Source organism: Gossypium arboreum, chromosome 9 (genome assembly GCF_025698485.1).
Source record: "Gossypium arboreum isolate Shixiya-1 chromosome 9, ASM2569848v2, whole genome shotgun sequence".
In the NCBI taxonomy this organism is placed as follows: Eukaryota; Viridiplantae; Streptophyta; class Magnoliopsida; order Malvales; family Malvaceae; genus Gossypium; species Gossypium arboreum.
In genome coordinates, this window is record NC_069078.1 from 70,350,497 (window position 1) to 70,367,403 (window position 16,907).

General features: G+C 29.7%; 1 protein-coding gene, 1 long non-coding RNA gene, 1 other non-coding gene and 1 pseudogene across 3 annotated transcripts; 2 read left to right on the top strand and 2 right to left on the bottom strand.

The window, feature by feature from the left end:
* The first annotated feature begins 420 nt into the window (after window positions 1–420).
* On the top strand, window positions 421–6,536 carry LOC108457264 (bystin-like; annotated as a pseudogene).
* LOC128281331 (small nucleolar RNA snoR111) lies at window positions 4,479–4,613 on the top strand. The gene has a single exon (XR_008271543.1). It is a non-coding gene; the product is annotated as a small nucleolar RNA snoR111 (small nucleolar RNA).
* Window positions 6,537–8,693: 2,157 nt separating the features above from the next.
* Window positions 8,694–9,630, bottom strand: LOC128280666 (uncharacterized). Its single transcript, XR_008270767.1, has 2 exons — window positions 9,568–9,630; window positions 8,694–8,944 (listed from the first exon to the last, which is right to left on the bottom strand). It is a non-coding gene; the product is annotated as an uncharacterized LOC128280666 (long non-coding RNA).
* Window positions 9,631–15,640: 6,010 nt separating this feature from the next.
* On the bottom strand, window positions 15,641–16,186 carry LOC108455318 (uncharacterized). The gene has a single exon (XM_017753897.1). It carries the CDS (start codon window positions 16,184–16,186, stop codon window positions 15,641–15,643), a length of 546 nt encoding a protein of 181 aa, XP_017609386.1.
* Window positions 16,187–16,907: the final 721 nt, after the last annotated feature.

A 16,907-nucleotide genomic window follows, 5' to 3' on the forward strand; every position in this document is an offset into this window, starting at 1 on the left:
CCAATGCATTAGGAGATGCCATACATGCTTTCTTTCCCGATAAATGAACCACATCCAAGTTATCTACCACTAGTATAACTTTTCTCATATCACATGCACAACATAAGCTATCATAGATTCCCTACAACTCAGCATTAAACCGGACATGTTCCACACCTTCATGCAAAACCCAATAGCCATTGGCTATTGCTATCCCATATGAACCCACCAGAGTAAGCCAAGCCCGCAGCAGCCCTTAGTGCACCATTTGCGTTCATTTTATGCCATCCACCTAGAAGCTTCTCCCATCTAATTATTCGACTTGTTTGCTGACCTCTACTATCTTATAGCTGGTTTACAAATGTCAAGGTAAGTCGCGCCTCATCCCGCATTCTAAAACTTTTCTCAATCACCCTTTCAGTATCAACATAGTTGGGATCGAATCCTCTTCAACCAAATATTCTAACAAACAAAACCAAAGAGCAAAATTCCCATTCCTTGATCTCCATTGACAAAAACTCATCTAAGTACCAGTTCACACCACAGTGATTTAGTCGCAAAATATTGGTGTAGCACATGGTTAATATCTTTTATAACATTCCTACAAAATTAGTAAACCCATGCTTTTGTCTATCATATCATGCACGCTTTCCTAGAAACGTATCTCAGGATATTGCCGCTCCTGGGAGACCACCACATCACCTTCGAAAAACTAGCTCTTCAAACCATCATTTCATGAAACAACTTCTCCCACTTGCTTAGTATGAGCCAGCCACGTATACTTAAAAGATAGCTTGGCACCACCCACATCCTTCAACTCCATGTCGTCCCCATTCTAAACCTCTTTATACTTCACCCTTTTGGTGGCTTGTTGAATGAATCTCTGGCAGCATTGGAGAGCTCGGCCGTTCCAAGCTAGCCAGAAGAGGGAAAGACTTCGACATCATTTTCTTTTATATCTTCTCTTATTAATTTTCTACGTGTTTATTTATGCTTTAATTAATGAAAAATTTCATCATTTTCTTATGGGCCAAACAGTCCCAGAAGAATTTGTGCACTGAAATATGAAAGCTCTTATGTGTCTTGAATTACGAATTTGCCACGTCTTAAAACCCTGACAGTTTCCAGGTACTAAAATCTCGTTCCATTATTCTTCCTCTCAATCCTTGATTCAAAAATTGCAGCCCTTCTTCAATGGTGAAGAACAAAAGAGAACGAAACAGAAATTCGCAACCTTTTCTGGCAGATGGCGATTCCGTTGCCTCCTCAAAGAAACGCTCCAAAGCTCCTAAACACCACCAAAAGAAAGACAAAGTAATACTGAGCCGTTTCCCTTCTTTTTGTTTTTCTTATTTCTTCTTTCGTTTTTTAATTTTTATCTAAATTTGTGTTCTCGTTTTATTTGTTTGTTTTCGGTGCAGATGCTTTCGACGGGAATAAGCTCGAAATTCTTGAAAGAGGCGCTTCTTCAGCAGAAGGAAATAGAAGATGAAGCCTCAGGAGGGAACGTTAGGAACGCATTTGGTTCGGTTAAAGAAGAGCATAATAAGCACGAAGAAGAAGAAGAAGAGGATATTGACAATTTTGGTGGATTTTTTTGAGACCCAAAGTCAATTTGGCAACTACGAAGTAAGTTTATTTTATGTGATCATATATCTTTTCAGGTTGCTTTTTGATGTTAAATTGTTAGAGATGATCCTTATGCTGGAAAGATGGGTGATTTTGTGACAATTTAACTATTTTCTCATTTTTAATCTAATTGTAGCATGATTTTTCTGTTGAGTAATTTTCAAGTAAATTAGCAAACAGTAGAAAGGAACTGGAAAAACTGCAACAGTAATAATCAAATGGAGCCTTAGTTTATTGGGAAAACCGTAGTTCTGTTAATTTACAATTTGCAAACTATTGGACTTTTATGTTATAGGATGAGATTGATGAGGAATATGAGAAATTGCTTGAGGCATTCTTATCGAAGGATGCTGGTCCGCAAAGGACACTTGCTGACATTATAATTCAAAAGATCAAGGAGAATGATGGAAATGTTGCTTCAGGTAAATGTTAAAATTAGTTTTTCTTTGCTAATTTAATGACGTTAGCAAGAATTTTACGTACTAGTAGACTAGTAGTGGTGCTTGATTGTTCAATTTGTTTAATTGCAGAAACACGACCTTTGCCCAAGTAGGAGGACGCCCTCATAGATTTGTATAAAGGGTAATTTTCGTATCTTTTTATATGTATGGTTCTTTTGCTTATATCAAGGATGTGCAGAAACCTTAAAACTCTGGATGTGGATTAAATATGCAATGTTGCCAAGTTTCTGAACAAATACACAGCTGGGTAAATGCCCAAAGCCTTTAAACACATTCCTTCAATGCAACTCTGGGAGGATGTTTTGTACTTGACTGAACCTGAGCAGTGGTCTCCGAATGCAATGTTCCAAGCCACAAGAATATTTGCTTCTAATTTGGGTGCTAAGAAGGCAGAGCGTTTTTATAGGCTAGTCTTACTTCGATGCATTAGAGATGATGTTCAGAAGAATAAGCGACTTCATTTTGCCCTATATCAATCCTTGAAGAAGGCTCTTTATAAACCTGCTGCATTCAACAAGGGAATATTGTTTCCATTGTGCAAGGTATACAACTTCCTGCCTAGCATAGTGAATCATGAGTATTTTTCTACTTGATGAATCTAACAGTCCAAGTTTTCATTATTGGTTGAACTGTTCTGAGCTTTTTAGCATCAAGTTGTGCTCTTTCAGATAGATACTGCAGCCCCGTGATTTTGCCCCATTTTTGTTAAATTCTTATTCGTATCAGTTTACTTTTTAATGTTATGATTAATGCTCCACTTGTATTGTATGTAAGTTGGTCTTAATAAGTTTGTCAGGATGTACGAATTTTATCATAAAAATCTTCTTGTTCTGCTGCTCTTTTTCAGTCAGAGACATGCAATCTTAGGGAGGTGGTTATCGTTGGGAGTGTTCTTCAAAAAGTGTCCATTCCTATGCTTCACTCAAGGTATTTTAATGGTGCTTTTGATTATATGATATTTTGGGAGGTCTATTTTAATGTTAAAAGTTGGAGGTATGTTGAGTCAAGTTGTAAAAATGAAGATATGTTATTCATTTTAAACTACTCAGAGAAATGCCTATTGTATTTGATAGCTTTCAGTAGCCTATTGCATAACATGTTATCACAGTTTTTGCTTTAAGTTGCTTGGTATAGCAATGTGTAAATAAGAATCACAATATGAGAAGCACACTGAGTTGGAGTTTGCTAGTGAGGATCATGAAGCTGGCTTTGGCAAAAAAACTGTGGATAACCTGCTGCACTTTGGTGAAAATCAAATTCTATTAATCTATTCTTTGCAGCAAGAATCATTTAAAATTAGTACTTACCATCGTAGTTTTTATTTTTATTTTCATGAAAGGAATCCTAATAAAAAGGATTGTCTGTGAGCCCGTGAATCTTTAAAAGTTACATATTTAATATTTTCAATGGAATTAGTGATCTGAACATGTTTCTTTTTGTCTCTAAGGTGGCTAGATTTTTCATTCAAATTGTTTAGTTGAGATGATTATTTGGACTTCTAATTTATAAATGCTGTTGCAGTGTTGCATTAATGAAGCTTGTGGAAATGGAATATTGTGGCACAACAAGGTGTTCTAGTTCTCTCTCTCTCTCTCATACACACACGCACACACACACATGCACACACACACATGCACTCTCTCTCCCTCTTTTAGAAGCAAGAGTTGGTGGTGCTAAAAGGAAAGATTTAACACGTTATATTTCTTGCTCATTTTTTCCCATGATCTGGTTCTCTTTTTGTATATATTTTTTCTTGCATCTTGTAAGGATTGTTAATCTAGAGAACAGAAATTGATTTTTCATGTAATGCCTTAAATATCATTTGATATTTGTTGGTAAATCATTGCAGTTATTTTATAAAGCTTCTTTTGGAGAAGAAATATGCTCTGCCTTATCGTGTGATTGATGCTGTTGTTGATCATTTTATGAGATTTCTTGAGGATACAAGGATAATGCCTGTAATATGGCATCACTCTCTTTTGGCATTTGTACAAAGGTTGGTAAAATTTGTTAGAATTGTTTTGCCTCTTGAGCATATCACTTATTTAACCTTCTATTTAATATGCATAAAATTTCCTACTTTGATATGTGAGATTATAAGCTTTGATGAGGTAAAATTTATGTCAAGCATTAGTTTATTTATTCTGAGTTTTGCTTTTCTGATTGAAGAAAATTAAGAAGAAGAATTGTTAAGTTGCATGAGACAAAATAGTGTTAGTAATGGGAGTATATTCCCCTTCTCCTCTGTTCTCAACTATAATGGAACTCCCAGCTCTGTTATACTTGACATTCATATTTGTTGTATTGTATTTTTGTTTTTTATTTTGCAGGTGATCTTTAAAATTTCTTGAACAGTCTTTTTTTTTAAATGGTTTTATAAAGTATTTGGAAGGAGACGTCTGTTCGTTTAAGAAACTTAGGAGACACTTCATTAGTGTATCTCTTCATTGAGGAAGAGCATTGAGGTATATTGAAAGCAAAGGTCAAGATATCGTTTCAGTCGTCATTTTCCTTGTTAACGATTTGATTGTTGCTCGTCCACATTTTTTAACTTTACGTTTTCCTTTTAGGTTATTGTGTTTGTGCTTTTTGTAGTTTAGTTAAAGATTATCTTTTGTAATTTAGTAAATGTAGAAAAAGAGAGTACAAGTGATACATACATACATACATACATACACACACACAAACATACATACATACATACATACATACATACATACATACATACATACATACATACATACATACATACATGCATGCAGATATGTATGTATTTTGGTCCTTCGTAATGAATGAATTTCTATGCAGACCTCTATTTTTCTGATGCAAATATAAGGTTACATGAGAGTTTAGGTGTTGCAGGAATTAAGGGTTATAAAACGTTGTTTTTTTTTCTGAACAAGTTTTTAGCATCTCTTTTATAATTAAGGAAGATGAAAGGATTAACCTTTAGAGATGTGTAAAAAGGAGTCAACAGACGCTTAATATGCTTTTATATAAGAGTTGCATTAAAATGATTTGCAGTTGGTTTGTCCCATATTTACAGTCATCTAAATTATGTCTATATCTCTTGCAGGTACAAAAATAAACTCCGCAAGGAAGATAAAAATAACCTTAGAATTTTACTTGATACACAAAAGCATAAATTAGTAAGACTCCCCTTTCTCTCTTTGTCACACACACACACATGAACACTTCCTAACACTGGCAAAGTAACTGAATAGAAACTTCTAAATTTCTCCCTTATGTCCCTTTTTGACAATTAATGTATCTTGTGCCCTTCTTACTATAGGTTACTCCTGAAATTATAAGGGAGCTAGATAACAGCTGCAACCGTGGTGAGAAGGAGGGTGATCTTATGGTATTAGATATCCTTTTCTTTTCAAGTATTCATTAATTTTTTCATGATTTTGGATATAAGAATTTCCTTACGTCTTTTTGTTCCTTTGATGAGGTATTAGTGATTATCTATGAACTACTTGTTTTCTCTTAGGTTTTTATACATGTTGTATGTTGTAATGTGGAAAGAATGGGTCAGTTGGAGTAGGTATGAAGATTGTTATGTAGGCTGTGAAGTTTTTAAAAATGTAAAACTTAAAACTAGGAAGGAAGAACTAAGAATTACATGCATAAGTTCAATTCTAGAGGAAGAAACTGTACAATGTTGAAAACCAGTTGTTCTTTTAAAATTTAACAATGGTAGCAAAAACTAATGTTGTTTTTTCATTCCTATATGTTTCCATTATGCATCTAAACATGCCTCCAATATTAGATAATGTATAATGCAATATTTTGACCTGGAAGATCATATTGGACTTATCCAGGTTTTTTTCTTTGGTTTGTCGGAGTCAATTTTGTTGTTTCCTTGACATGATATTACGATCACCTGTTTCTGTGATCAATAGAACTATAGAGGAAGACAGGTTTGATATTCCAGATGTGCCTATGGAGGAGGATTGACTCTTTCTGGTTTTTCTGATCCCATTGATGGCATGGTATGAGCTGAAAACTGCTCATGCAATATAGAACTTTGCAGATAGATTTGCCTTTTTTTTCTTGCTGTTTAATGGATAAGTTAGGTGCTGATGCTGGTTTTTGAGAGCGTTGCTGGAGGGAGCTCCCTGATCAGTACTGATGGTCACCTACAACGGTAAACCTGGAATTGGAGATGTAAAGTACACATGGAGTGCTTTGTTAGAGGCCAAATTTTGCTGTGAAGATTTTTGCAGGATGAGTTTTTTCTATACCCCATATATATAAATATAATCTTCCTTGGCATGCAAGTCATGGAAACAATTTTTGTACCCATTTAAGCATTTTGATGATCTCGATCGATTGTTATTATAGTTTTAATCAGGCAGTCGAGTAATATTTAAGCACAAATGATATGTGCATATTTTATAAAATTATAAATTTATTTGTATGAGCCCTTTCATTTACAAAGTAAGGATATTAATTTGGGATATTTATGCTTTTTTTTATTTTAATAAATCTAAAAAATTAATACATATATTGTGCAAGACATGCATATTCTTTACTACTTCATCTTTACTATTTCAAATAAAGTCTCGTTTAGCTTTTAAATCATATATATATATACAATTTGTTTAAATAAGTATGCTATAATGTTGTGCGTATATATATATATACACTAGTGTGCAGCCATGCTGCGCGTCGGGTTTACAGATTTCTAAAAATGAATCTTTGTCGTCGTCGGTGTATAGATTTCTCAAAAATTAATCCTCAAAAAGGATAAAAATTCTTTTGCCGAACCAAGTTACAGCACCATCACTTGTATTTTGCTATTACAGAAAGTATGAATACGATTATGATGGTTAAAATCTCAGAGTGTGTTAAGTTTGAATACCAAAAACATGATGTCAGTGCTGAATGTTGGTCTTATGTCAATGCTTTTTCTTTCACTTGATTGGAGTAAAATGAAAAGTGAAATTAAAGAGTAGATTTATTTTGCAATGAAGGAAGGCCCAGGCAGCACGAAAGTAACATGAAGTAATTACGCTTCAGGTTTATTTCATATAAAGAAAAATGGAACAAAAGGTAATACCTTAATATCAGTTTTGTTTCTTTCTAGCACCACTGATGAATTCTTGTTTGAATTTGTTTTTCAAAACATGAGACTTTATTCATTTATATCTTTATTTTTATATATTTAGTGTCTGTTTATTTCATTGAAAATGGCTTCTGAAAAATAATTTCTAAAAAGTTAATATTTTTGGTGTTTAGATCAATCATGTAAAATATTTTCTGTTAGGTTTGACAAATTTCTTAAAATATTTCATAAAAGTTATTTTCAATGAAACAAATATACATTTAAAATTTTCTTATCTTTTCATTATTTAATTGAGTTTATTTTATATCTATAAATTTATATTTTACATTATTTTTGTATATATTAAAAATATTTTATTAAATTCAAGTTCATTATAATGCCATTTTTTTAGTTAAATAACTAGCAAGTGAGTATTTTTATTTAAAATGTGACATCAATAAAATTGACAAAAAAAAAAAAAACTAACAATTGGGTTTGGTTTTCAAATCTAAAAAGTAGAAGGATTAAATTCTTGAAATTGAAAGTGCAGAGACTAAATTGCAAATTCGTGGAGAGTACATAGACTTATGGCATATTTTAACCTTTATACTACAAAGCATTTATTATTAATATATTTATAATTGTAATAAATATTTATTATTAAAATATTAATATTGAATTTTTAATAATAGGTGAAGAATATTATTTAAAATTATTATTTTAAAATTATTATTAAAATAAAATTAATTTATTAAAATAATAATTTATATTAATAGTTTATTATATGACTAAATGTAAATAATTAAATATGTATGTTTAATAATATTGAAAATATAATATTATATATTAATATTTTAAATATTTTAAAAATAAAAATAAAAATTATTATAATATAATTGTAACACCCCATGCCCAAAACCGTCACCGGAGTCAAGCTTGAGGTGTTACTAAACTTATCTTACCTTTTAAACAACTCTAAACCACTTATTTTAATTTTTGGAATAAACTGTTTTTCTGCGTCATGGTTGCTTAAAAATCCATTTCTCGAGTTTCAAAACTTAAAATTTAGATCCGTAAATTTTTCCTGAAACTAGACTCATATATATATCTACTAATTTTTTTCTAGAATTTTTGACTTGGCCAATTAGTACAGTTTATTAGTTAAATTTTCCCCTGTTTCAAAACTCGACTGCACTGAACTCTTCTTACTACGAACCATGTTTCTTCCTGTAAAAAATTCATATGACTAAGCCGTTTGTTTCTATCAAAACTAGATTTAACAAGGATTCTAACCATATAAATTACACCTTCTAATTAGTTTTTTACAATTTATGGTGAATTTCCAAAGTTGAAATAGGAGATCCAGAAATCGCTCTGACCCTGTTTCACTAAAACTCAGATATCTCATAAAATATAATACCTTTAGATATTTTGCTTATTCCATAAGAAAATATAAATAATAAGCTTTAATTTCATATATTATTCATCTTCAAACTATGTTTCTACAATTTTTAGTGATTTTTCAAAGTTACGTCATTTCTGTTACTTGAATCTGTTTTTAGGTTACTTTCACATTTTTCATAATTTTCATGTGATAATCATCATTCAATCATACATATTAATAAACATGTATATCATCGGCTATTTTATTAGCTAATCACTAGCAAGTATTTACACATCATTCATTGTTCATATTATACCAAAAGTAGCTAAGTTTCTATACATGCCATACCCAAAACAAAACGTCTAGTTATACCGAGTTATTTCTTTGATAGGGTGATCGGCCTCTGACGTTTCCTTCGATCCCCGAGTGACTAGATAAGTACTATAAGAAGAAGAAAATAAAGAGATTAAGCACTAGGCTTAGTAAGCTTACAAGCAAATAAATCACAACATTCAACATAATGGATAATTATGCATAATATCATCTAACATCATAAATTTCTTTACTTCTCAATTTCTATCTTCTTCTTTATTCCCTTACCTTCTTTCTTACCTGACCTTTCCTTTTTCATGAGTATAATCTACTTTTATTTTGCTGTTAATTCACTATAATTTAACTCGTATCCTGACCCGTTGAACCACTCAGAATACTAAGGATACTAGGGTCGTTCCTGTCTATCAATATCCTGCCAATGCCATATATTTGACATGGACTTACATGAATTATTCCTGTCTCCAATGCCATATATAATATAGACTTACATGGCTCAATCCTGTCTCCAAAGCCATATTTCTAATATGGACTTACATGGCTCATTTCGTTTCATCCGTCAACCCTAATATCCTAACATTCTTAGGGTTCATCCGGGGCTTTCTAACACTTTTCCTCTGTCACTTCACCTTAAATTCGACTTCAAATATTTTCATAACATAATATATAAATGCTGAAAATTGACAATAATAATGTAAAATAAAAGAATATTGCATTTATTTACTGTAACTTACCTTGATACAAAATGTGACTAAACTTTACAATTTAGTCCTTTACTTTTTCTTTTCCCCGAATTACGTTCTTCTTGATCTATAATAGCAAATTTAACTTATTTAATATTCACATTTATTAAAACAGTCCTTGACCCAACTTTTTCAAAATTATATTTTTACCCCTAAACTTTCACATATTTGCACTTTTGCCCCAAGGCTCGTAAATTAAACTTCATCCTATTTCTTATGTTTTATGACATGCTGATCATTTTTCCCTTCTATGGCAATATCAAAATCACACTCTAACATATACTTATGACTATTGGTATTTTTTTCCAATTTAAGCCATTTTACTCGTTTTCACTTAAAACCGAGTAGCATAAGTTGTTTAACATAATTTAAAACCTCATATTCTATCATAAAACACCAAAATACACAAATTTCAGCCATGGGTATTTTTCCAAATACGAACCCTAGGTTGAATTATTGCTAGAATAAGCTTAATCAAGTTACCGGGACTCCAAAAACGTAAAGATCATTAAAAACGGGGCTTGGAATCACTTACTATGAAGCTTGAAAGTTGAAGAAACCCCAGCTATGGAGGAGAGCAAAAATCGGCAGAAACTAATTGAGAAGATAACCATTTTTGTGTTGTTTTTCCCTTTTTAATTCATTTAATATCCAAATGATCAAATTACCCCTCTTTACTAAACTTTCAAAAATTCCTTCCATGTCTTAATTTTTGTCCATGAACTTAAAATTGGTCAAATTTTATTTAAACCCTCCTAATTAATATTCCAAAGTAATTTCATACTAAAAACTTCTAGAATGCAAGTTTTGCAAATTATTCGATTTAGTCCCTAACCTCAACTTAAGCACTTTATGCATAGAATTTCATCACGAAATTTTCACACAATCATGCAATCATACCATGAACCTCAAAATAATAATAAAATAAATTTTTCTACCTCGAATTTGTGGTTTCGCAACCACTATTCCGTTTAGGCCCTATTTCGGGATGTTACAATAATAATATTAAGCTTGATTTAAGTTAATTTTTCTATAAAAATAAAATTACCTATAGAGGATCTTTTTTCTGAAAAATGACTTATACTTTTAAAAAAAGGTAAGTTATTTTATAAGGAAAAAAAAAGAGTTTATTTTACGTTAACCTATACGTTATTTTCCGTTAACCAAACTGTTTTCTGTGAAACAAACACAGGAAAATGCAGAAAATGTTTTCTATAAAATCTTTTATATGTAAACAAGCATACCTTCAATGTTTTTCCTTTTCATGTTGGTGTGACTTGATTAATGACACAATCCCAATAAAAATTTTATATATAACATAGACTATACAAATTCTTCACACTTATACTATTATTAAGTCTTTAATTGAGTTAGTATCATAAATTAATCGGATATCAATTTAGCTTAAATAAAAAATACTTAAAAATTTTAAAAAGTAATAAGTATTATTATGATAATATTTTTATATTTTATATAAAATCTATAAAAATGATTTTAACTCAAAAAATCTAAAATAATTTACAGAAACATAAACTTTGGAGGACCAAGATTTTAAAGCCTAAATTTTACGTTTTTTTATTATGTTGTATCTTTATAATTTTCTCTTAACATTGTATATTCATCCATCCCTTTATAACTTTTTAGTTGTGTTTTTTCCAACCCTTCTTAATATTGTTAGATTATTAGTAAATTTATATTTTATCATTCACTTTTAAAAATTTATTAAGTAATTATTAAAATATTTGAAAGTTTTTATTTAAGTAATTGGGCTATCAACTCATTCTTGTATAGCCTTTTCTATCCACATTGCTTGTACAAAATAAGCTTTTATCCTCTTTCTCTTCTACAGTTCAATTTTTTTTCATGAAACAACTTTGAACATTGTGAATCTACAAATCAAAATCCAAATAGTTTTATTTATTTTCGACACTGACCGTTAGATTGACTTGGATCTAAGCTATGTTCTTTTACTCATTGATGGTTATTGATCCAATGTATCGATCATCAAATTGTCGCTTGAAACTCGCTAGTCCAATTTTTAAAAAACAAAAACTTAACAACCAAGTGACTTAAATAAAAACTTTCGAATAGTTCAAGAACTTAAATGAAAACTTTTAAATAGTTTAGTGACCATTTTATAACTTTTTGAAATTGAGTGACCAAAACATAAACTTACTAATAGTTTAATGACCTTGGATGTAGTTTGCCCTCTTTTAAAATACTTTTTATCTCTATGTTCTCTACATTTTTTTTTTCAAATATTACTTTACTGCTATCTACTAAAGGTGAGCGTTTGATCAAATCGAATAAATAAATTTGAGTTAATTGAGTTCATTAGTCCTATTTTATCATCCTAACTCAATTTAAAATTTTTTCGAATCAAGTTGAGTGAAATGAAATTTGAGTCGAGTCGAATTGAGTGAAATCGTTTTAGTTAAATTAAAAAATTAAACATGTCAAATAAAAATATTTTTTCATGTGGCTAATTACATGTTAGAGCACATAAATTTGAAACCATATATATTTTTAAAAATTCAAAACAAAAAATAAAAAAAACATACTTGAGTATGATAAATTTGAATCATTAATTAGGTCCTAAAATTATTATTTTTGAAAATTTTAAAATTTTGACTTTTATATATATTTAGAATTTTTTTATATTTTTAAATATAAAATTTGAATTTTTATAAATATTTTGAATTTTTAAAATTATTTTAATTTTTTTGTAATTTTGTTGAGAGAGAGACTAATTTGTTTATTTTCAAAATTGATAGGGACTAAAAGGGTATTTATATTAATCTGTTATTAAAATTATTCGAGTTATTTGAACTGTGAAATTCAACTTGACTTGAACTCGAACTGAGTTATTCGAGTTGACTCAAATAATTCGAATAACTTAATTCAATTAATTTAAAAATCGAAATTTTTTTCAATTTCTTTAAATCAAATTAAACTTTACTTACCCCTAATACCTATTACAGCCATGTGTTACACAGACCGATAATATATGATTTACAAGTTCTGAAAATGGCATCCCTTTGCAGTCAAGTATATAAGATGACACTAAAATTGCATGTTCAGTTCATAAAGCTTTTTGTGTGATTAAGGTTTAGATTAATTTATTATAAATATTTAATAAGATTGAAAATAGAATATTTAAAAGAAAGCCTACTTAGAAAAATATAACAACCAGTTAAATGAGTAGATATCCAAAATGTGATACTTGAATAATGTGTTCTAAACATTGAAGTTGCTGAATAGTTGGATTAGTTTAATTGGTTTCACTGATTCAGTTTGAAAATGTTAAATAGTATAATCTCACGTCTCAAAAAATAAGATTGTGGAGTGTTTGTATTATTATAGTATTAAATTATTTAAAAATTTGTAATTTTTTTTTGTAAGACAATTTTTTTTTTCTTATTTGTAACTTTTCACTTGAATCTTTTGTAGTGAAATATATTTAGAAGTGCCCGAGGATGTAAGCATAATTTGTCGAACCTCGTTAAATTTTTAGTGTTCTTTATTGTTTTTATTTATCTTTCAATATTTTGTAGGGTACAATTATAGTGATATGTGCTATTAAATTACATTGTAAGGAGATTTTGTTTAAGATATTAAGTTTTAAGTAGAACCATTTGTGACTTTTCCAATCTTTCTTGGAAATTAAACTTAGTGTGGGTTTTTAATATAATAATTTACTCTCTTTTATCATATTCGCACAATAAAAAAAATTAAAAAAATTAAAAAATTCTGTTCAATTGTCCGGTTCAACCATTTCGTACCAATTCTCAAATCAACTAGTTCAAAACCCCTCTTTAGACTAATTAATAAGACAGTTTTCTCAACTAAATCTTAATTATCCAATTCAATTCATACAACATTGTGATTGAGTGATTTCTAACTTAAAAAAAAAAATATCATGCATGGATAATTTGAAAAAGGTCCCAATTATTGAAATTTATTTGATGAGTGTTTCTTTTAGTTACTATCTTGTCTTACATTTAATCATGTTATGTTTTCTTACATTAGTTTATAAGACTTTATTTACTCTTTAATTTTTCTTCAAAATTTGATCTAAGAATCAAAACTTTTATTTTTATTTTTATTTTGAATAAGATATGAAAGTTGATTTTTTCATGTCTCAGTTGCAATTGTATATAGTTACTACTAATTGTAAAAACATAGAAATATACAATTAATTTGTTTACGTAGTTTGGAATTTTTTTTTTTTGTCTATATACCTTGATTTATCATATAGTTAACAAGTACAAATTGTTATTTAAATTTATTAACTCACCAATTTGCAACCTTTAAGATTTTCCTAATTCTTAATTGAACAAATAAGTGTACTAACTCTCGTACATTTAACTTAACATGTCGTCCAATGTATAAAGGCTTGGTAAAAGTATAATCAAGCCATTTAAAAGATTTTGTATATTCTATTTAAGAGAATATTGATTATACTGAAAGACTGAATTCAATCATTAATTGACCTAATTTTTGCACATAAAATCATCACTAACGCGTTACTAAAAGACTTCAAAAATCAACAAATATGAATCTAAATTTATTTAATTAAAATATGCCAATTAAATAGTTCAAGTTGTAATGTGGGATTAACTTTTCTATGAATTGCAATTAATGTTATAGCTGACAATTATAACTGACATTAATTAGATATAGAATTATTTTTAGGGACTAAATTGGTTTTAAGTTTTAGAGGGTGGATTTTGTATCTCAAATTCAGTTCATAAAGTTATTTGTAGCGAAGTAATTTAACCCAACTCCTCCCTAAATTACAACAGCAGCCGCTCTGATTATTTATCTACTGCATGTAAAACGTGTGGCAATCACCTCCTTTATACGCTGCAGGTTAAAGAAACCAATACTAGATTGCATGAACATTCTTTACGTCAACATCAGCAACAACAAAAGGTTTATTCCTTTGAAATCCCTTTATTAAATCCTACAAATAATTAAGTTATAATGCTTTCCTTTTTCTGTATGTATTCAAATCTAATGCAATATGCCCAGGTCTTTAAAAGTAGTAAGCAATAATCAATCGTTGAGTCAAGGGTCCCACCCACCCTTAAAATAGAAAATTTTCTATTTTTTATTTTTATAATTTATAATACTTTAAATTAGTAATTATAATACTTTAAATTAGTAATCTTAAAATTATATTTTAATCTCTTAAAAATAATAAAATTTAATTTATTCTTCAAAATTATAAAGAAATGATAAAATTGTGGCAAAAATATTGACTCTAAAACAACATTAAACAATTACCGAAGAATATATATGACTTTTTCGGTTTTTTCAATTTTTATATTGAAACAATTTCAAATGTGAGTAACTAAGGATAATTAATCATAATGTTAATGCTTTTCATTAATTATACATGATTTTGATTGGTTTAATAATGAATTTAACGCTCAAAGTTTACATATTCTATCAAGTTAGTTCTAATTTAGCAAAATTATCATGCAACATTTGTGTACATGTGTAAATGTTGAGGCTGAATTTATTGATTTTTTTTTTAAATTAAGGTCAAAATGACAAAATATGTAAACATAACAAGCTAAATTTGTTATTATACTAATCAAAATTATGTACAATTGACAGAAGACATTAATATTGTGATTAATTGTCTTTAGTTGCTTACTTTTGAAATTAACAGGGCATCTAATTATTTTTTAGAGAGACGAATTTCCTTATACCACGTACTTCTTCACAACTAAAATTTGGTACGTTAAAGCTGTAATTTTTTAACTCCATATATCACATATGGTTATTTATTACTATTGTTTAACTCTATACCAAAATAATTGCGTTTATATATTAGAACAACAGAAAACAGAAGATCTTTGAAAAGATGAGATGAAACTGAAGCAACTTAAACACATAGAAGAAGAAGAAAAAAAAGAAACCAAAGAAATGGTGCCTAAAAACAGATATTGGTATCCCATGGATAATTAGCAATTAATCTACACAACTTGAACTGAGCATTTCCCTTTTTCACCACTATAATTCCCAGTCTTTTTTTCAGATAAAAACCTTAAACTCAAATCTCTGCAACAAACCATATCATGAATTCCCTCTTGGACAACCAATTCCAAGCCAAGAATTTTGTCCTTAAACTCACTTGGACGTTAAAAGTATTCCCAAGAAAACTTATCTTCTTAAACACCCTTCCCTTCACAGAAAAAAAGACCATTGCATTGTTGTTTAAGCACAAAGATTTATCTGTAGGCATCCATTGATCTCTTGAAGCCACATTTTTCCTGTTTCCTTGAAACATAACGACTTCAAATTTGTCGAGAAGCAAGGTCAGCTTCTTGTTGGGGTTTGTAATGGTGAATGCAGTGGTGTAATTGGTGTCTGAAATGTTAAAGGAGTTGAGTTCAAAAACAGGTGGGGTTGGGTTAAGGTCACGCCATGCAATGAAGGAGACGACCTTGAGGAAGACAAACAACAAAACTAGGGTCCGAATCAGACGGCGAACGAAGAGGGAACGTTTTGATCGTGAAGGTGATGATGAAGATGCAGAAGATGGTGTTATGTTAAAGGAGGTAATGGAGGCGGTTGAACAGCTGTGGGGATGCAACATTATTATAACAGTAGAACCACTTTGCTGATTAAAATGACTAATTCGTATTGGAAGGCCAAGTGAAGACCGTGAGAGACATCGGAGACATTTGTACGTCCTTTAAATAGCCTAAGAAATCAAAGACCCCCGCGTATGGCATGGGTGTTCTTTTTTGGCAAAATCACTTTACATAAATTCATTTTATTTGTTAATTTAATTTTGCACTTTTTGTTTTAGTTTTAAAATTTATGTTGTTTGTGAAATAACCCTCCAATGAATGAAAAAATCATGTTTATTAGCTTTTTTGACTTGTATATATGTAGATGCCACATCATAAATTAATTAATTTTTAAATTTAAAATATTTTAAAATTACCAACTTATTATAAAAAGTATAAAATTATAATTTTTAAAAATATTTTTCAACAAACAATGCAAGGTCAAGAGTTAAAAGAAGTAGAACATTAAATGGAGGGCTAAAATGCTTTTTTTTTTTAAGCTAGAGGGCCAAAAAGCCATTATGTCTTTTTTCTATTTTAGGAGTGACAACGAGGATAGGTTTGAACACCACATACTAATTGGATAAAAGTGTAATTATTAACATATTAATTATACCTTCTTATAAACCTAATCATGGGTTGGGTTAGGTTGGGCCGATGCAAAATTTTAGGTCCGTTTTTTTAGGCCCGAGCTTATCCTAACTTAAAAAGCGGGTCTAAAATTTTGATCAAGCTCGACTCAAA

Bases quoted from the DNA above. Each gene is read 5' to 3' on its own strand.
- LOC108455318 (XM_017753897.1), bottom strand. From the start codon at position 16,186: ATGTTGCATCCCCACAGCTGTTCAACCGCCTCCATTACCTCCTTTAAC.